Below are 21743 nucleotides of genomic sequence, written 5' to 3' on the forward strand. Positions count from 1 at the left end.
ATTGTTTACTTGAAGGTTGTACATTTGTAAATTGTTCAAAGTTAACATTTGATTTTCTGACTATTGATTTGCAAGGCCACCATTATTAATGAGTTCAAGACATGACTTGTAGTAAATAAATGTTTAGATTTGACAGTATAATGTTCATAATCACTTTTTTGGATTCTACAGCCTCTGTAGATTGATTTCTAGGTATTCATATGTTAGCTGATTTAGTTTTAACTATCAGTAATGTATATTTTATATAAGGAGTATTTCTTTCTTTTTCTTTTCTTCTCTTTTATTGTGTAAACTGAATTTTCTAAGGGGAAAAAAATAAAGAAAAACATTAGAGGTGGAAAAGTAACACAGTCATATTTTACTTACACATACGATTTGTTCACATAGCTTAATTGAATTCTTTTAAAAGAAGTATAATTTTCTTTTGTACAGAATTTTTTAAGAATTTATTCTCAACAAGCTGTTCTAATTGATGAGCTGCTCAGATAACCACCTCCAAGTAATGATGCGTCTTGCTCAATTGAATGAATATCCACACACTAGGAACTGATAAAACTTTAAATTTATTTTTGGCGTAGTCATCATCACCACTTCTGTTACCTGCAGAACTTGTAGGTCACACAATTTATACAATGTCGCTGTCCATCAGCATCTGTGCAGAGCACTTTCATCCATTGTTACATATTCATTTAATGAAGGTGAAAATGTCTGAACATTTCACCAAATGTTAGCTCCATTTTGTTTTCGTTATAAGGTTCAGACATTGGAACAGAACAAAATCCAGTTTGAAGAAAAAAAAAAAAAAATTCTCCCCTTCCATTGATAATGTTACAAGACCACAGGTAGTACACAAGTGGCAGGCATCCAGAATGTTGACTCTGAAATCTTTTTGTTTCAGTTTTATATAATGCCTTGGTTATAAAGCTGCAGGGTGCATTGTATTCATTGCAAAACAATTCAGTTTAATAGGTGTTAATTATTTCTTATGTTTTTTCCTTCCATCAAAGATTTAAGCACTTCTGAACCAGCTTTATACACTGATTTCAAAAATGTTCACTTTTTCTTTTTTTTTTTTCTTTTTTTTTCTTCTTCTAACATACATTGTAATTTTCATAATACAACTGCTGATAATTTCAATACAAGTTTATTATTGACACATCTTGGCTGTCAAAGCCTTTGGTGCCAAATTACCACCATTTCATTTCAAGTCAATTAAGACTTTCATTACAAAACACATGAGACTGGTTGTAGTTATATTTTTATCACTTTTATAGTTTGAACCCAATGCATTTACAAGTTTTTTAGGAAATTAAATTAAGAGAATTAAAGAAATTAAATTATTTATGTTGCAAGAATTTATATAGACAAAGAGCACTTCTTTTGCTGAGTTCTCCTTCCAGTGCAAAGTTTCAGAGATGAGAATGGTTTTATGTCCTGTTCCTTCTAGCTTCAGCTAGACCATTGCTATGCATACTGGTTGTCCGTGGATCACAGTTCTGTGCCACTTTATTAAAAGAAGCAGTAACCAGATCTTTAGCCATAATTATGAAAGCATCCTAGGATGCAAGGGAGGGCCATACAGATTGGAGATGTGCAAATGTCTCTCCTCTTCACAAAGAAGATGAAAGAGTAAAGTAAACAAATATAGACCTGTATATTTGACTACTCTTCCAGGAAAAATAATGGGGTCGGTGATCAGAGAAGTAATGTGTGATTATCTTGAGAGGAATATAGTTATACGGCAGTCACATCAGAGATTTGTTAAGGGGAGATCTCCTCTGACCAATCTTATTAGCTACTATAGCTTAGGAACAAAGGAACTGAATGCAAAAAATAATTTAAACATATGTATTAGATTATGGTAAAGCTTTTGACTGTTCCACATGAAAGACTGCTATACAAATTGGAGTATGGCATTAGGGACATGTTGCTGCTACAGATAAGATGTGTGACAGGAGATAGTGGTCTTAATGGCCACTTTGTGGAGTAATGTTTTTAGAGAAATTCCTTGGGGTTCAGTGCTGGGCCCATTGCTGTTTTCAGTATTTATTAACAATATTGATGAAGATATATCAAGTTTAATGTCAAAGTTTGCTGATTATACAAAGGTTGGCAGGTAGTTGATGACAGGAATCAAGGTATACCACTACTACAAGACCTAGAGGAAACTAGACTAAGTTTGAGAAGTGACAATTGCAGTTTAACATCGATAAATGCGCGATGTAGGTAGTAACCTCAGAATAATGAACTATTTCAGTAGTACTACATTCATGGTAGTTGAGAATAAAACACAGTGCTAATTACACAGTCTGACGTGAAATTCTCTAAGAATTGGTATTCTGTCAGTAACATACAGGAATTTTTCCAGCAGGAACAAGGAAGTGATTATCCTCTTGTATAAAGGCAATGATTAGACTGCATCTTGAGTACTGCATACAGATCAGGATGCCTCATTTTAGAAGGTATGTGAATCTGATGGATCAGGTGCAGAGCACTTAGAATTAGTCTGGGGCCAAAAGGTTACCTTTACCAAGAATGACTTCAGTTCTGTAAACTGTATTGTCTGGGAAATAGGACTTGCAAGGAGACATGATTAAAGTGTTTAAAGTTTTAGATAGATCGAGTAAACTAAATGCTCTTAGCATCATTACTGTTTATTGGATGCCAACATCAGAGGACATAAATTTTAATTGTAAAAGGATTGTTATAGGTGGTGTTAAAATTAGCTTTCAGCCAAATCATAAACAAATTTTTGGAACAAACTTCCAATCTGTTTGCAGTAAGAATCAGTATTTTAAATAAATTTCAGGAAGTATTAGGCAAATTATAGAGGGAATGGATAGTTGATATAGGTAGGGTTTTTTTTTTTTTTTTTTTTGCTGAAGTTGTATAAGCTTTCTCCTTGCATCATATGCTGTTGCTGCCATAGGACAATTAAATATATTGTAGCCATGAGGAATTGTATTATATGCAAAAGTACAATATAGTTCGGTAATTTATCTAGTGTCATTTGCTTGGAAAAGCCTAAAAGCCATTTATGGAAAATGACCTACTTTTATAGTGAGCTAGCACCATTTTATTTTGGTAATAATGTTTCCTTCTTGATTTTACTACTTCATGTCAGTCACATTCTTATAGCCCATCTGAATTGTTTTGGCTTATTTTTGTTTAGGAGAGTTTTACAATAGCCTCACAAAAACAGATCATATGGTGGTGTATGAAAGGGAATTGAATCATTCTCACAATTAGCCTTTTACCAACTTCTGCAATAAATCAATTACATCGTATTTTCCTTTTCTGTTAATCATATAGAGAGCATATTGGAACTCAACTTTCTCTAAAGTTGTAAATGAGAAATTGTTCCAGCATATTTATTTAAAGTTCAATATTCACTCTTATAGCATGGCAAAGCATTTAACAATACCAACAGAATGGATAACCTTAAAATACTGTTCTGTGGGTTTTTTATTTATTTATTTTATTTTTTTTATTATTATTATTATTTTTTTAAGATTTTCAATTGTAGAGTTTGCCAGGCATGTAAAAGGATTTAAAAGATTTCCAGTTTTAAGAATGTTGGTTTGAAACAGTTTGTATTTAATTTATTTCATGGAAGACTTAAAATCATTGGTGGAATAGGAATTCAAAAGAATTGTAATTGGTTCAGTAAGATTAGTCTTGCTCTAGTATTAAACTACTTGGCTCATAAAAATTGATAACAAGAATGAATAAATGCTAAATCAGTAAATAAAATGAGAAATCATTGACAGATTTTTGAGGCTTACCAACTGGCAGTGATATCTTTTAAAATAACTGAATTTCCAGTGAGTTTATTTTCTGGAGAGGAAGTGGGGAGGAGGCGTACTTTAATTTTGAAGTGCCATTCTCCTTTTTCTACAAGAACATTTTCATTCTCCAGTTATTCCCAGAGTAAAAGCAGTTAAATTGTGGTAGAATTTTATGTAAAGGTAGTTTAATTGTGAACGTAGACAGGCCTTTGCTAGTGGTAATTTCCTTGAGGGGGGGGAGTTCTAGATTTCATGTAGATTTTGTCACTCTCTAAGATGGATACTTAAGTATATACAAAAATTGAGAAAAGTCAGATTGTGACATTAAATGGAGATGAAAAGAACTTTGATTTAACACGGAGGGGGAACTTGGTGATGCAACTGCTTCAGTCTGATGGTATTTACTATTAAAGTATGCTCATAATAAATCAAATTTAACTTGCAGCTAATGATATGGCTGGCCTTGCTTTCAATTATTGATGCGGTATCTCATAATCAGATAGACAAAACGTATAAAGCATTTTTGTTTTCTTTTATGAAAGTTTGAAGCAACTTGTTGAAATACTGTACCTAATCCACAGCTCCAATTCACATGTGGTGGGAAAGTTTGGGGCAAGATTTGGCTTAGATTGCTACTTCATTCAGTATTGCCAACAAGAAGCATGATGCTGTACTTTCCATCAGGTTGTGTAGTCAGTCCATCAGTCAAAACTCTGCATCTTTTTTTTTCATAATGGCATCATAACATTCCTAGGACCTTTGGCAACTATATTTTTCTTTTGCATTTATTGGACAATCAGATTTAATAGACAGGCCTTCCCTCGTGTAGTCTGTTAAAACAAGGTTTTTCTGTAACTGAAAAACTTCCTTTGGATATAATTGGTTTTCAAATAACAATACTGCTTTCTTTTAATACAGGGAAGCAAACCATTAACAAGAGACTTAATTTGGGCAAGCAAACAGTTCAGGCTACTTGCAGATATGAGTTTCAAGGTAATTTACCATAAAAGTTTTTTTTTTATAATTTCTTGATATATTTTTTTAGAATCCTGTTTTATTCCTATAATTTTCATACATTTAGAAATTTGATTTCTACATTCTGTTCATTTCCATTTTGTCCACACGAGCTTATTATACATTTTATTTCTGTTATGAGACTTAAATCTGTTTTGTTTTTTTTAATAGAACAGTCAAATATGAAAGAAATACAGGGTCCTTTAAGTGGCATTGATCTCATGTTGCAAGGCAATTGTTAATGATTTTCTCAATCCCGTAATGCAAACAAGTAAGCACTTCCTTAGAAAGGGTTGTATAAGGCTATTTATTTCTAATGCAGTGCTATTTCCCTTCCCCTACACCACACCCATTTTGGTGTTTGTATTCACATGCAGCACATAATGCCAGAGAACCCATTGCCAATTTAACTTGCAAGATGAGATGCCAAAAGCAATGAAAATCAGTTTTTTTCAAAATTGATCTGAGAGTTCTCAATCTTGCCTGTAGTTAAACATTATTTTTGCAATATGATTTAAATCTGTATTTTATAGAACAGGCAGATGCTTTTTTTTTTTTTAAAAATATATTTTAGGTATAATTGTTCAAATATATTTTTGAGGTCTTATGCTGAATAATCCTTTACAAAATGGCATTAAATGTTTAGGTATTTTTGATAAAAATGTTGGGAATCATATAGTTATTATTGGTTCCTAACATTTTAATAACAAATTAAATGTACACTTTACTTGACTTAAGCTTCTCTTAATGTAGTCAGTATGTGTAAGTAGATTATGATTATAAGCAGAGTGGTTTTTGCATCTGCTCCAATAATAGTAAAAAGAAAAAAACTTTGCGAACATGTTTAAAAAGCTTTATTTATTAACAATTTAGTTTTATGGCTCCATTTAAAATACATTTTTATGTGTTCTGAAAGCATGGTGCATTCAATATCTATTAGCATTCTTACCAAAATTAAACAGAGTACTGTTATTGTGTTAATTTTTCACTCCAAATTTGTAATACCCAGTGGGTTTACATGTCACTGATAATACTGTGCAGTCTTTCTGGACTAACAGACTTCCATTTATTTTATTCCATACTATTCTGTTAGTTCCTTACTTCTAGCTAAAATAAGCCCTGTGTGCTTTGCCTGCCACTGGGCAAGGATACTGTGTACTTTGAATTACATTTACAATTAAAGCAAGCATAATGATATTTAGATAACACCATCAGTCTTTTGTTCTCTTTGTTTTGTTTCTTTTTCCATTCATTTTTACTTCAAATATCTGTTTAATTAATCTCTATTTTCCCCATCTATTTTACTGCCTGTTTTATCTTAAGTGTTTTTCTTAGTTTGGTGGATTACTATACTTTCTGGATAATAAGAAGCACCCAGATTTTAGAAGGTGAATTTGGGGAAAAAATATTTTATTACATATATTTGAAACAAAAATTCAAATGGTTACTAGACAAAATATCAGTGCACAATGAAGCTTTTTGTTGCAAAACCCAACACTTGTCACTACTGTTATGCTTATTACCAATATTATGGGCAGAACTTTAAAGGAAGAACAAGTTGGTATATCATATGTTAAAATGATATAAAATTAAGGTCAAATTTCATGGTACTCTACAACCTGGTTAGGTTTTACTGTACCATGGAGTTTTGTTTCAAAAAGCATGAACTGCTTTTGGTATTGTCTGAAAAAAAGTTTGATTATGGTTGCAAAATTTTATCTTGGTTATGTGTAATTAAATCTTTTGTGTGTGCGTGTGCACATGCATGCAGATTTATGTAGGTTGCTATTCATGGAGGTGCTTTTTGATTAACCATCAAAGGAAAATAGTAAATGTAACTATATACTGAAATAAATAATGCATAACAAAAAAAAAAAAAAAAAACACCTCTGCCTTTCAGGACATCAGTGCAATTTGAAAGTAAAGGGGAAAATTTCCTGTTTAGAAAGAAAAAAAAAATTTTTAACTATAACACTAGGAATTCTTTCTCTTTGTGCAAATTCTCAATGCCCAATTTAAATAGCTGCAATTAGCATGGGGAGTTTAGTGGCATGTTAAAGTTTACTGAATGAATGAGCAGTGGTGCTAGAAGAGAGCACTGTTGCATTTTTGCATATATTACATGCAAATTATTAAACTACAGATATTCCAAAATATGGTCTCTCTCTCTCTCTCTCTCTCTCTCTCTCTCTCTCTCTCTCTCTCAAAGTATGTACAATTATACATAAAGTAATAATACTGTAAATAAAAATACAGTAAGCTTTGTTAATGTGTGAAAAATTGAAGATTTTACATACCTCATGAATTCCTTAAGAAGAATAGTTGATTTCTTAAATCTTCCAGTTCAAAAATATTTTTTTTTCTCTGAAGCACATATATTCAGCAATTTGAAGATGCACAACAGCTGTTGGGATAGGATACATTTTGTATCATTAGTGATCAACTCCCCCCCTTTTCTCAACGGATTACACATACATTCATAATGCAAGTTGCAGCTACATGAATTCTCTGATTCTGCATGCAGTTCTGGGGCAAGTGAATAGAGATGTAAAATTTAAAGATGCCATAAACAGGGTGACCATAATTAAAGTATCCATATTCAGAGCTCTCTGTAGCTCTAAGTAATAAGTGGAATGCCACCAAAATTAGTGAGTAAACTATTCAAGGCATGGGTAGAATGATCCCTTGGAAAAAAAAAAAAAAATACACACACATATATATATATATATATATATATATATATATATATACACAGTACATTCCGGTTATTTGGGACACATCGGGACTAGTGCATTTTGGCCAGATTAAGTGGCTGCCCCAATTATCCGAAGTTTCACGTAAATAGTTAAAAAAAAAAATAAAAAATAAAAATAAAATACAATGTACCCCCCCCCCCCCTTACAATTGGTTCACTGTACAATCAAATCACGTTACGGCGAACTCAACATAGTAAAGTACCGTTCACTATACAATGTGCAGTAAGCGCCGGTCATTGTGATCACGTTTGTGAATTGAATTTTAATTCTAACCGATTCTTATTAGCGAAAATAGGAGGAATATTATCCACAGGCTATAAAAGCAAACATATATTAAGCACAAATTTACCCTTTATTACCTTACCAATTAAAAAATTAAATGATACGTGAAAATCAGAAGAATTACGTGATAATTGGAATAATTAATACGTACTGTAATATGTACATAGAAACTAGTCGATATTTCTGTTCACTGACATTTGTGGGTGGGGATTAAAATTTAAAACAAACAGTAAAAAGATAAGCAATCAATAACAAAGAACATGGCACACACACATTGCCAGTAACACAATACGCGCAAGTGAGAACGAAGTAACGAGTTATAAAGCTTTAAAAATAGGAATGAAGAGAAGATCTGAAAATTAATTTTTTTATATGATTGAAGATTTCATGGAAGTGTAAACACATTTCACCATAATAACCCACAGAATTCCAGCTGTTGGTATTATTGCAAATTCAGTAAGATCGAGTTTACTGTCCGTTTATGATAATTTCACTAACAGAAAAGCCCAATAAACAGGTGACTGCTAATTGTTTTATGGTTGTGACCTCCAGAATTTTGACCGAACCACGTGGTACCGTCAGGGACAATCATAGGGTAATCTCCAGTGCTGCGGCCTCCTGCCCCAATTAAACGGCATGCTGTCCCAATTAAGCGAAGTAAAACCTGGCCATTTTCTCGATTGGTTTCTGTTTTTTAAGATTTGCCCCAAATAAACGCTGCCCCGATTAACCGGTGGTCCAAATAACCGGAATCCACTCTAGTTCCAAAATCTGCCGATAGGGCAGATAATATGGCACTGTACAAGAGGAAAGACACCACAAAGTACCAACAAATAAATAACTAACACAAACATTAATGAAATTTCAAATTTTTATTTGTGCCCTTTACAAAAAAAAATGAAAAATTAAATTGCACTGAAGTTTTAAATACAAACTAAAAAATAACACACATGAGAGAGCAGAAAATTTGCATAAATCTGAGTTAATTTAATCTTCCCAGCAGCAGCAGAGCTATAAAGGCACAAGTCGAATGCTGCAAGCATATTCTCTAAGTTTACTGTTAACAATGCATCTCACTCTGCCTGATCGAGCTTTAATTGTGAAGTTTTACGTTAATGGAGGATGCAGTGCAGCAGCTGCTCTGCGTGAATTTTGACATTGTAACTTACATCAAGGTCCTTTATCAGCTGCTGCAGTTAAAGTATTATTAACAAATTTGAAGGAACTGGGTCCTTTGTTAAGCCTGGAAGAGGAAGGAAGGCTGTTTCACCTCTGGTAGCAGAGGAAGTTGCAACGGCTATCGTCAACCGATCGATGGATACAGCTGCTGGGAGTAGTGAGGCAATTTGGATGTCCCATATTCCACTGTGTGGAAAATTCTTTGGAAACTAATCCACTATTATCCATACAAGATCAGTTACCACCAGTAGCAGCTGCAAAGAGATGATCCTGAAAATTGAATGGCATTTACTCTAACGTTTTTAGCCAGAATGGAAGTGGACGATGCCTGGCCATGGAACATTTTTTTTGGGGAGATGAGGCCCATTTTTATCTCAATGTCTAATTATATACAGTTGAAGTTCTTTATAGTGACCATCTTTTTAATGTCCTAACATGTTATGATAACAACCAGTGTAGCAGGGTCCAGTAGGTCCCTTAAATCTGTTTTGCATTTGTTATAATTAACTTGAATGAACAAAGTTTCTGTAACAACCCAAAAAATCCCACTATTCTATCTTATTTTTTAATTTTTTTATTATTATAGTATTTTCATTTCAAAATGAAAGCATGCCAATTGAAGTTAATGATGAGCAGGCTGGACATGAGAAATCTTTGTTGGCATATTGAAATAACTGACTAGAAGTTTATTTCATTATGCAGTATGTATAGACGATGTTTATCGATACACCAATTGCAGTCTTGGAACTCCTTGAAGATTAAGAAATGGACACAGAACAACATCACCTCCCCCCATCCAAAGCTGAGAAAAAGAAGCCTTCAGCACTTTGGTAGCTGATTGATGGATCCAGTAAGCCCAAATAATGGCTAAATTCCTACAGTGGAATTGTCATAGATTCCACCCAAAACTCTGGCATTAAGACCCCCCCACCTCCCCTGCAAAAGCATGGGCTAGTTTGTTTTTGCTTGCAAGAGATATCTGAAGGCAAAAGAAAACCCTTACTTTTCTAATATTACTGTCTTACATAAAGACAGTAAAAGGTGGACCTGCCCATGGAGGAGTTTCTGTGATTTTTGGCAACCAGACCCCATTCCAACCTTTGCCACTTAATAATAACTTAGCAGTTTGCCTTACATTGATGATCTCATTATGCAGTTACCTTTTCTGTCTTATTTCTTAGGGTTTTCAGTAGACTGTACTGGCATTAATGGAATGGGACATGTCATAGAGTATATGCCAATAACCTCTCCTTTCTAAATGTGGGAACTGACACCCTCTTCCACATGCTTACAATATGTTTTCTGCTATTGATTTTTCTGTATGCTCCCCTTCTTCCTTCATTTATTTGGAAAGTGAAGAAGAACCCGTTATGGAAATGAACTTCCTGTGGTAACCTGCTTAATTAGTGGGTGGCTGTCTTCCTTCTAGGCTATCCCAGTGGAAGATTAATCAAGCTGACTGGAATTCCTTCCTGCATCACTGATAGGCTCCTGGTGCATCACAGATATTATCCATGCAGCTGTAATTACAATTCGGAAGAAATTACCCAGTTTCTACCATTTCCCATACCATGGTGGAATGCCCAGCAGCAAAAAAGGCTCAAAACAAAGTTTGGAGATATTCCAAAGATATTTTACTATGGTTAAATCCCTTAGCCTTTAAACATGTATTCACCACGAGAGCCAAAAGGAATAATGGATCTACTTTACATTTGCTATTACCCATTTGACTAGTACTATGGGGCAGTTGTGGACATGGTTCAGGAATTGAAAGGAAAATACACACCATGCCCTTCGCTCCTGGAGTATAACAGATTCAGTATTGAAGAAAACTACAGTAGTCAGTACTATTGGAAAAATATTTTCTACCATTTCTGCAACATCTTACTCAAAGTTCCTTCTCCTGAGAGAGAGAGGGGGGGGGCACTTAACTTCAAATATACAGATTTTCATCCTTATAAAGGGCCATTTACCATAGAAGAGCCTAAAAACAGCTCCGACTTTTACTAACAAAGTGCTAACATGCATTACAATATGATTAAACATTGGGGAGAAAGTCATTTGCCTCCAAATATCATACAGAATGGGCATTGACCATTATCTAGGATTTTGCACAAACATCTAGCCACGGCAATGGGATGATCACTTGTATCACCAAATCCACGAATTGCCTTCTCTTTCTGTGTAATAGAATCTTTCTTGAAGAGTAGTTTCCAGATTCCTGGCTTCTGGCAACCATCCTTGCTTGTCCTAAGCCAGAAAAAGATTCCAAATTCCCTACAAATTATCACTCTGACTAGTTCTTCATGTAAAATCCTGGAGAGAATGATCCATGTCCATCTTATATAGTATTTGAAGGCTAATTATCTCCTCTATATTGTGCAGTGCAGTTTCAAAAGGAACAGGTTCATTTAATTCAACTGGAAACATCTGTTCAAGATTCATTCTTAAAATGAGAACACCTGGTGTCTGCATTCTTCGACATGAAGTGTATGACACAACTTGTAGATTGTCACTTTAAACAATCTTTACAGCCTCTCTCTCTCTCTCTCTCTCTCTCTCTCTCTCTCTCTCTCTCAGAGGTCCCTCCCTGTTTTTATTAAGAACTTTTTATTCCAACAAATTTTCCAAGTTCATGTAGCATATACCCTCTCTCTTGGCCCTTTTGCAGAGAGGAGGGTGTACCCAAAGGATCAGTTTTAAGATTCTTGGGGTACTCCCTGAAATTATTCAAGTCCCTGAATGTTAACATTCTATGATCACTTTAACTCTTGGGTAGTGACTAATGGCTTCAGCTTCTTTCTACAAAATACCATTTTCATTCATTTTTGCCACAAAAAAATCCTGAACCTTGGATTGAGGTGCTTGGATAAAATTCCATCCCAGTAATAACCGAGACCAGATTTTTGGGGCTCACATTTGACAAAAATTTGATCTTTCTATGACATACCTGTCAACAACTTAAATGCATGAGAGGCTTGAATATGCTGTGAGCATTCTCCTGAAGTTATTGGGATACACTGTTGCACCTTATTATGCCTCTATTATGCACTTGGGTGATCCAAACTAAATTAATTATGTATATAATTAATCTAGTTTGTGTGGATATAGAAATGCATATACCTGGATATGCATTTCTGGCTAATGCATATCCAGGTATATGCATTAGTCAGAAATGGTATTTCAATGGCTGGATCTCATCCATCATCAGGTGATACTTGGAACATCCTGTGTCCAAAGCCTGTATGTGATAAAGATGACAAATGAGCCATCTTTATCACTTTGGCGGAAATAGCTATTTTTATGGTATGCTTTATTATTATTGACCAAATTATAACCAAATTATATTGGCATACGTTTTTGAGCCACACTGGGAAAATCAAGAACTAATCAGATTTAATTCTCATCCAGTCTTGTCACTGTCAAGGAAATTCGTTTATTAGCAACTACATAAAAATCTCATAAAATTAGCAGGTGTACTCTGTGAATGTTATGTATGCAGAAAGTATACTGTGCTTATTGATCAAATTCTAGTGTGTGTCATATTTACTTATATATATATATATATATATATATATATATATATATAATAAAATAATAAAACTAAGTATTGCCTAAGAATCGAATTCTAATAAATTTATTTTCAGTAAATATCTTAATATTTGAGTTTTTTTTTTTTCCCCCCCCTCTCCAAGCCTTTCAAAAACCAGAGGGTATATACCCTCCACTTCAGCCCCGCTGCCTACCCACATTTTAGTCTTTGTATCAAGAACTAATCAGAGATTTACATGTCATGGTAGACAAAGTTGCACCATCACCAAGGCAACACACCCCCCCCATCTTGTCAAGCTTATTTTCCAGCTTTGCCTTCTCCCTTAACTACTGGCAGAAAGTTGACACTCCATGTTCTGTATACCTGCAGTTCTACTCTTCATGCTAAGCTGAATGTTCTGACTTCTTGCCAACCTAAAGATGGTTCTAAGTCAGAACTGTCTGGGATCTTCCCAGATACTACAATCTCCAAACATATTTCAGGGTTACACACTATAGGGCAGCCTTGGATTACAACAAGCTACCACCAGAAATATATTATGTCTGTCAATTTCTCTCGGTTCATTGCAGGGCTTGTCATTGAAGAGATTTAATTCTCATCCAGTCTTGTCACTGTCAAGGAAATTCATTTATTAGCAACTACATAAGAAATCTTGTTAGTCGCATATAATAGTTTTTTTTGAAAATGATATCATCGCACCTTTATGTGTCTTTGACCTTGTAAATATCTCCAATAGCAAATCTTAACTTTCAGAAATATGTTGGGAAATTGAAACCTTAGCAACCACTTTTTTTTGCAGAGAAAGAAATATGAACACAAAAATATGAAAATATGAAAAAAATATGATTGTATAATTTTTTTTCCAAAAAAAAAAAATTCTTTGTGTACTGCATATTATAATAGAATTTCAAAAAAATTCATGATCATAGCAGCATTAGCGTTTTTGTAATGCTGTCTTGTGAACTCCTCTACCCTTATATGGTCATTGTGGAGTATATTAATTACGCAAAATTATTTTTGTGTAATTAATGCCACTAATCAATGATATTTTAGTTATTTCAAACTAAATAATCTAATTGCCCAGGAGTGGGGGGGATGTATATATACACAGTAAACACTTGCTAATCTGGATCAAAATATGAAAAATTCTGTTCACAGTTGAGTACTTTGAAAGACAGGATTTAGCAAAGCAGATGAGTCGCTCTCTCTCTCTATGCAAAGAGAGAATATATATTACATTTCCTTGCACGTTGTTTAGTATCATTGTTGACACTGAGTTGGACGGATGTTATTGTTTATATCACTTCATTTCCATACTTTTTTGTATGTACATACATATGTACATAAGTTAACATATTTTATATAATTTTGTGGTCTAAAGAATTTAAAAAGAAAATACGTTACTATCATTAACAAGCTAAAAGTGATAGAACAACTTAAAAATGGTGTTCCTGGGAGGGGGGGGGGGGGATGCTGAAGAATTTTAGTGTCGCCAACAGACTATTAAAACATTAAAAATCAAAAAGAATCTATAAAGGCATTTGTGTTAAAATTCAATGTGGAGTGATAAAAGCAGTGTATTAAATAAACAGACATTAAAAAAGCCAAAAGAAATGTTGCCGGGAGAAGCTGTATATAAGTGGTATTCACAGCAATGATCAAGTGGCATGTGATACAGTCGCCACCTAATAAATGTATAAAAAGACAAAAGACAATACATTTATCCATCTATTGATGGATAAATATATTGTCTTTTTATAGTTTTTAAATAAAGGTGGTGGTGAAACCCATGTTTAGTCTCTAGAGTAAAGTTTCCAGCATCCCCCCTCCCCCCATACTTCTCCTTCAACCCACGCACGGTACTAAGTACTATAGGTTTTGATACCTTTCGTGTTTGGGGTTTTTCATAAAAAAAAAATCAATTAAATTTTCCTAGATCATTATATTAAATTTCTAAGTTTTTTCCTTTTAGGACTATCTTTTGCTTCACTAATGTGGTTAGCGTTTAATCCGGATGGGGCAGCATTAATGCCTGAACCGCCGCATATTGTTTAAAATACAAAATAAAATAATTAATTCAATGCCAGTAGCATGGCAAACCAAATTAGCGAAAATAAAATGAACCATATATCATAAGGTAATATAAAAGGGGGGAGGGAAGGAGAAAAGGTAGTGCAGAAGGAAACGTTCCTAAAATAATTTAGAACAAGCCAAAAGTTACAATATTATGTAACAAATTATAATTTACAATCCAATTGAAGGTAATTTAATGGTGCCCCCAGAATGGCACCGTTTTCCAAATTATGTGAAATATCACTTAAAAATGAAACAAAAGCCAACTACAATACTGGACCAAATAAAATCATTAACAAAATGAAAGATTGATCATTATGCCCCATCTCGACAGAGAATTACAGGGCCAGTAATGGTCAGGGAATCGCTGCATTTTGAACATTAGACAAATCCAGGCATACACACAAGTATCTGTACACTAACCAATACACTAATTGATCTACAGATGCAATGGATTTGAATATTGGTGGTCCTTGTGCAGTGACGCCTCCGTAGCCAGGTGGGAAGGAGCAACAGTGCATAGCACACGCTTCTTGATTAGACCAGGGTTCGAGCCCGTCACCACCAAATACGGAGGATGCAGAAAGATCAAGGAATGGCCACCGCATATTCCCGGAGCAATATGGCCTTAGTTGCTAATGCTCCTAAAAACAACAAAACAACAAACAAACCTTGTGCAGTGAGAAATTATAACAGAATATAGCACTCGCATGGCAACACAGTACAACTGACAGTAACTGTTGAACCGAAATATATAACAGAAATTAGAATATAGAGGGCAATATGAGCGTGCTTTAACTAACCGACTCGCCCACTACCTTGTAAAATAAATTGACATTATAATGTTAAAAAAGTGGAGAAAATTAAAATTAATAAGAATAGCAATCATCGGAGCAGCATTAATGCCTGAACCACCGCATATTGCTTAAAATACAAAATAAATAATTCAATGCCAGTAGCATGGCCAACCAAATGAGCAAAAATAAAATAAAACCATATATCATAAGGTAATATAAGGGGGGGAGAAAAGGCAGTGCAGAAGGAAATGTTCCTAAAATAATTTAGAACAAGCCAAAAGTTACAATATTATTAACAAATTATAATTTAGAATCCAATTGAAGATAATTTTATGGTGCTCCAGAATGGCACCCTTTTCCAAACTTCCATATAGCGAATTTTTCTATGTAGCGAACGTTTTTGATCTCTTCTCTTCCATCAAATTGTAGATGAGTAATGAGTAATACACAATGCAGCAATCGGAAAACGAGACTAATTCTAGAAAAAAATAATGATCCCGTAAATCAGTGAACTAACCTTGGTTTGTTTAGAGTAACTTTCTCCCGCATCCACACACTGCATACAATGGCACCTCTGTAGCCAGGTGGGAAGGAGCAGCAGTGCGTAGCACATTCTTCTTGATTAGACCGGGGTTCGAGCCCGTCACCACCAAATACGGAGGATGCAGAAAGGTCAGGGAATGACCACCGCATATCCCGGAGCAATATGGCCTTAGTTCTAATGCTCCAAATAACAAACAAACAACTGCATGCAATGATTACAAAGCAACTGGAATGACTGGTATAATGTTCAACGTTTGTGTCACAGCTCTTTGAATGGTGTTATCATCAAAATAACAGCTTTTCAGCTGTGCCTTGAGCATCGGGAACAAAAAGAAGTTGTACGTGGCTAAGTCTGGTGAATACGGTGGGCGCAACAGTATGCAGACTCTTTTTGCTAGCCAAAAACTCTCGAAGAATGTGATAGCCTTGTGGCTTGGTGTGTTGTTGTGAAAGAGGGACCAACTGCCATTTTCTCCATACTTGAGGCTGCACACAATGGATTTTCTGCAACGAATGTTTAAAAATGTCCAGATAAGGCAGCAGTAACACTTTTGTGCCATTGGGCACAAACTCTTTGTGCACAATTCCATTATCTTTCAATCAACTGTGGTGTTCGAACCATTTTTTGCTGGGCCCAGATGTTCACTGTCTTTTGGTGATTCTTTCTCTTCCATGGGAAAAACATTTATGCCACTTGAACACACGTGCACAAAACAGACATTTCTCTCCATACACTTGCTTCATCATTTGAAACTTTTCCATGGCACTTTTTCCCAGTCAAACACAACTTGATGTTTGATCTTTCCCCCATTGCCCCTCCACAACACAGACACAAGAGAAATGTGCAGTTCATCTCACGCTACATTCTGAAATGGTGGCAGTTTCCACTGACCCTGACTGCAGTGCTTGAGGAACAATTACCCATTCACTTATCTATTTCTAGTAGATGGAAGCATCGGCACTCATTTCATAACATCAATCCCATTTTCCAGTTACCACACTATAAACTAGTATGTCACACAAGTGGCTTGACTGGTAGATTTCTTATCAGTGATCTTTCATCAGATGGAAGGTTTCATGGTAATTGGCAATTGATGAATGGCAATCTTTGGGAAGAGCAGAGATAAATGCAGTGAATTGATAATTGTACAGGCAGTATTTGTTGCCTTCTAGTAACTGGCTGGATATGAGCAAATTTCTTAGCAGAAGAGAAACATCTGCAGAATAAGAAGGTATAAAAAAGCAGAGAGAAGTGGAGAAATGCCATCAGGATCTGAGACTTTCTTTGCATCAAGATAGTTCAGAAATTCTTCTAATATTCTTCTCTCAGAAGACAAAGCTTAACACAATAAACAAATCAAGGGAACCAAAATAAAGATCACCCGAGTTGTTTATAGAACAACCTGCATATATTTTTTTCTTGAGATAAGTATAATTTCCACTTGTCTGCTGTCAGATCTATTCTTTGTTCAAACAACTTTATTCAAAATTAAGTGGTGTTCTGTTTTTTAAACAATTATTCCATGCTCCATATTCGTTATACATAAGCTGTGACAGTCAAAAAAATTATCTTATTTGTCTAACTTATGGAGAAGTTTGGTATGACTTACAGTTGAGTAATAAAGTTTTTTTTTTTTTGTCTGAAAATTTAAAGAACAGCTCTTTTGTTTCAATTCAAAGGAGAATATTTTTGTTATGAAATATCCTTGGTGCCTACAACCGAGTAAATCTGATCCGTCATGAAAATGTGCCACAGAAGTGACATCATCTATGGCTTCCACCAGAGTCCCTGCCCATGCTCCCCCACTAGGCTGTGCTAAGCTCAATAGTATGATTAGAGAGCGTGACATTTTTCGTGATCAGTATGATTTCTCGAGTTCTAGCGAACCGATTTACAAAATTCAAACACTATTCTTTCAAATTTCGTTGAACTGCATTGTAAATGAAACAAGAATAACTGAAATACCCACTGCAATACTAACTGCTACAGCTTCTAGGGTGGTCACAATAAAACAAAAAAAGCATGTGCACCTTGTAAGCACGAAAGAGGTTTTATTTTGTGTGAAAACGTACTTGGCTTGGCTTAGAGGTTAGTGAAACCCAAGCTAATAAATAGCCTAATTTAATTGCCCATCTGACAAGTGTTTGTCAACAATTTCTTTTTTTGTCCCCCCATTTTCATTACATTACATTACATTGTTAGGTGCCGCAATAGAAGTTTTCACATCAATAATTTTGGAAAAGGTGTTCAACAATACCGAAGTAAACTGCAGAGCATTCTCGAGAGTATCAAGCAAGAATGAAAGTGAAAGACCTAAGAAAATACAGATGAAGGTAGCAGTGAGTTCGTGAGAATAGAAAAGATTAGACATTGCTTAAAAAAAAACAGAAAATCGAGTGTTGGATTTAACAGTGTCTTCAACCAGTAATGCTGCCACTCCATCTAACAATGATGTACCCAGAGTGAGTATTATGTACAAGGGAACATTTCTCCAATTGCGTAATGAGTTTAATTGAACAAGCTCCTTTTCCTTAAGCCAACTACTATCTACATAAGAACATGTATCAAGAGTTTGAAAGGAGATTTATGAAAAATTATTTCTGTTCTGTATGCTACATTTATGGTTTGAAAACGACACAAAGAAACCAGCTGCTAAAAGATACACCATTGATATACACTGCATTTGCCGACGTTGACTTTGATGGGATCCTTGTGTGTTTAAAGCTGTAGAGGATCACTTAAGAACAACACCATTCCAGTGCTATTGAACAGCTTTGTCCACCCAGAAATTCCATTGCATTTACCGAAGTTGGATTTAGTGACAGAGGCTCATTTCTCTTTGCTTACCGTACATGCAGATAATGTGCATGTTTCAGTCAACACGATGGTCCATCACCGCCAAGGGAGATTGACGATCAAAGCGTGGCTTCACCATTTGCTTGACACACCTCTCTATTGATTGCATCAAATCACAGTAGATCAGTCATTCTTTGAAAGCAGTCACATGGCAATTAATTTGGCTAAAGATAACAAGCAAAGTGGTTCCAATTGAGGAAGGTCTCATTGTAGAGTGATGGTGTAAATATCTTAGAATCATCCCAGGAGAAATTAATGTACTGCACAGTACATTCTGCATGGTGTTCCTCTGCATGCTTTTGACAAGCATGCAGAGGAACTATCCTTTCCCAAAATTTATCTTGGACAGTTCATAACATTCAGAGAGAATTTATTTGTGACTCCATTCGTGATGGAAACGAGCGAGCTCACTCTCTGACTGAAGCAGTGTTACTCCATATCTCCTTTACGCATGCTTTTGACAAGCATGCAGAGGAACTATCCTTTCCCAAAATTTATCTTGGACAGTTCATAACATTCAGAGAGAATTTATTTGACTCCATTCGTGATGGAAACGAGCGAGCTCACTCTCTGACTGAAGCAGTGTTACTCCATATCTCCTTTACGTAGCAATGAAGGTAATGAGATCGAGAATGTGACTTTTTGATAAGCGGCCTTCAAATACATAGGTAAAATACTAAACTGACACGAGAGCAAGTTCAATCCAAAGAATACATTAACAGCTGCATTGAAAGCAATTTGGCCTTTCTAAGGGCAATTCCAAACTCAACATACTACTGGGCTCAACGTAAGCACGATCTATTTGCTGTGATTAGACAGCTCAGTAAATCTATACTGTTCTTGACTCTGAGTGCCAATGAAATTTGTTGGTTGCACTTTCTTCAGCTATTGCACAGGTTACAGAATAATGGGTGCGATATTAGTGTGGACGACGCAAGCAAGATGGACTTCGTGCAGAAGGCAATGCTAGTGAATGAAGAGATAGTGTTAATATACTTCAAGAAGATTGTGGATGTAATTATGAACATTTTGTAGTCAAAGTTATAACCTTTTTGGTCAACTTTTTCAAGCACAGAATTTCAACATTGCAGTAGTCCACACGCACACCTTTTACTGTGTGTACGCACAAAGAAACTGCATCACAATGATTGACAAGTTGGTATCTGTCTCCGCTAGCAAAGCTTCAAGGACCATCAAGCTTGAAACTCACAAACATGCATTCACTTGTTACAAGAAAATAACTCCTCCGGATAAATGACAGACATGTCAATTGGAAGCACCATTCATGCCTTGATGCTCGACAACTATTTAGTGCTCTATGCCTAAGACAATGGACACAAAATAAAATATGCAGCTCACTACTACAAGATATGGCAAAATCTAGAGGATTACTCTGACATGCTTTCTTCAGGGTGAACTCCTATGACTATTACCTGGATGTGTTCAGAGCTTGCATAAATTGACTCAAGGTATTTCTTAAACGTCAACCAAGTGAGAAGAGGCACAATCTGTTCAACCCGTTAGTCGGTAACATTTTGAAATCAAACACCGACAACTCATTCATCACGGAGAAATACTCTTATGCTGCATATGTCGTTAAGTACATGAACAGAGGGATCGGTAGTTTACATCAACAGATTATTAAGATCATTTACGAGCACCCAGAGTTTCACATTGTTAAAATCAGGAGAGAACATTGACATATCCATTGACATGCTCAACAGTGTCAAGATCGCAAGTCTGGAAGCTGCCTAGTGCTTGCTGTGTCAGCCCATGTCGGAGAGCTCCACGGTGGTAGTTGACATTCCCACTGTTTGGACAGAGTGAGGAAGTCCAGTGAAGAGATGAATTAGGAGAACTTTGTGGAGGATTCGTGTCACATGGAAAGAGAATTGGTTTGACAAATACGAGAAGACACCACTTGGATCATGCTTTGTCACAAATTACACATGCAGTGCTAACAGGCAAGAAATGAAGCATACATGCATAGTATGCAGTCAAAACTGATACATCTCAAGATCTCAATGAGTACAAGTGCAAGATGGTAATGCTGCATGTTCCATTTTGCAGTGAGGAAACAGATGGCAGAGGTCTGCAACCTATGGCTCGCGAGCCTCATGCGACTCTTTGAGCATGTAACTGTTGCTCTTTAACTTTTAGCTCACATTATGCAGTTTGAAATGAAGTTAGAGGTCTTAAAAATCAATTACTTGTGGAATGCAAGACTAAAATGCCTTAAAACTGAAATTGAGGATTTGGAGAGGCAAAAGGCTCGCCTTGCAATTCTACACAAATAGACTGCAGTAAATGAGTTGAAAAAGCAAGACCAAATTGTGTTCGAACACACATAAATTTGAAAATATTTGCGTTTGGACTTCTTACAGTTTTTGGTTTGAATTTCTGCGGGCAAATATTTTCGAACAGGAATCACATTAAAAATAAATCAAGAAACCATCTGAACAATGCAAGTCTTAGCATGTTTAAAGATGAAAATTACGGCATACATCGCCTGATGTTGAGTGACTTGCTCAAGAATTTCAGCACAAAGTCACATTAATTCACACCTAATTGAATGTTTGTTACATTTTTTCAGTATTAATAAATATTTCAAAATCTATATTTTTTTAATAAAACCCCTAACCATTCTATTCCATTTCTTAAACTCCCCCCCCCCACAGCTTGAGCTGAGGTGCGGCTCTTGGGATTTTCTCCTTTTTTAATTAGATCAAAAATGCTGATATGTCCAAACGAATTGTTATAACCTCCAATATCTAATGTACTCATGGCTGAAGCTGTATGACATTCTGAATAAGTTTGGTAAATTCCAGACTTAGTTTGGCAGTCTGTTGGCTCCAGGAAGAATTCATGGATAATAGTTGCCCACCTAAGTTATTGGAAACA

At 35.3% G+C, this 21743-nt stretch overlaps 1 protein-coding gene across 4 annotated transcripts in view; it reads left to right on the forward strand.

The window, feature by feature from the left end:
* The window catches only part of LOC150083194 (protein Gawky-like), a 295134-nt gene that overhangs the window by 160446 nt on the left and 112945 nt on the right, over nucleotides 1–21743 (forward strand). For 3 of the 4 annotated variants that reach the window (XM_090377898.1, XM_090377900.1, XM_090377899.1), the window contains exon 7: nucleotides 4707–4781. The exons of the other annotated variant lie outside the window; for it this stretch is intronic. In XM_090377898.1, coding sequence (XP_090234024.1) covers nucleotides 4707–4781 — 75 coding nt within the window. The remainder of the gene's footprint in view (nucleotides 1–4706; nucleotides 4782–21743) is intronic. 4 annotated transcript variants of the gene reach the window in all.

This window comes from Mastigoproctus giganteus, chromosome 7, assembly GCF_048544385.1.
Source record: "Mastigoproctus giganteus isolate SK-2022 chromosome 7, ASM4854438v1, whole genome shotgun sequence".
In the NCBI taxonomy this organism is placed as follows: domain Eukaryota; kingdom Metazoa; phylum Arthropoda; class Arachnida; order Uropygi; family Thelyphonidae; genus Mastigoproctus; species Mastigoproctus giganteus.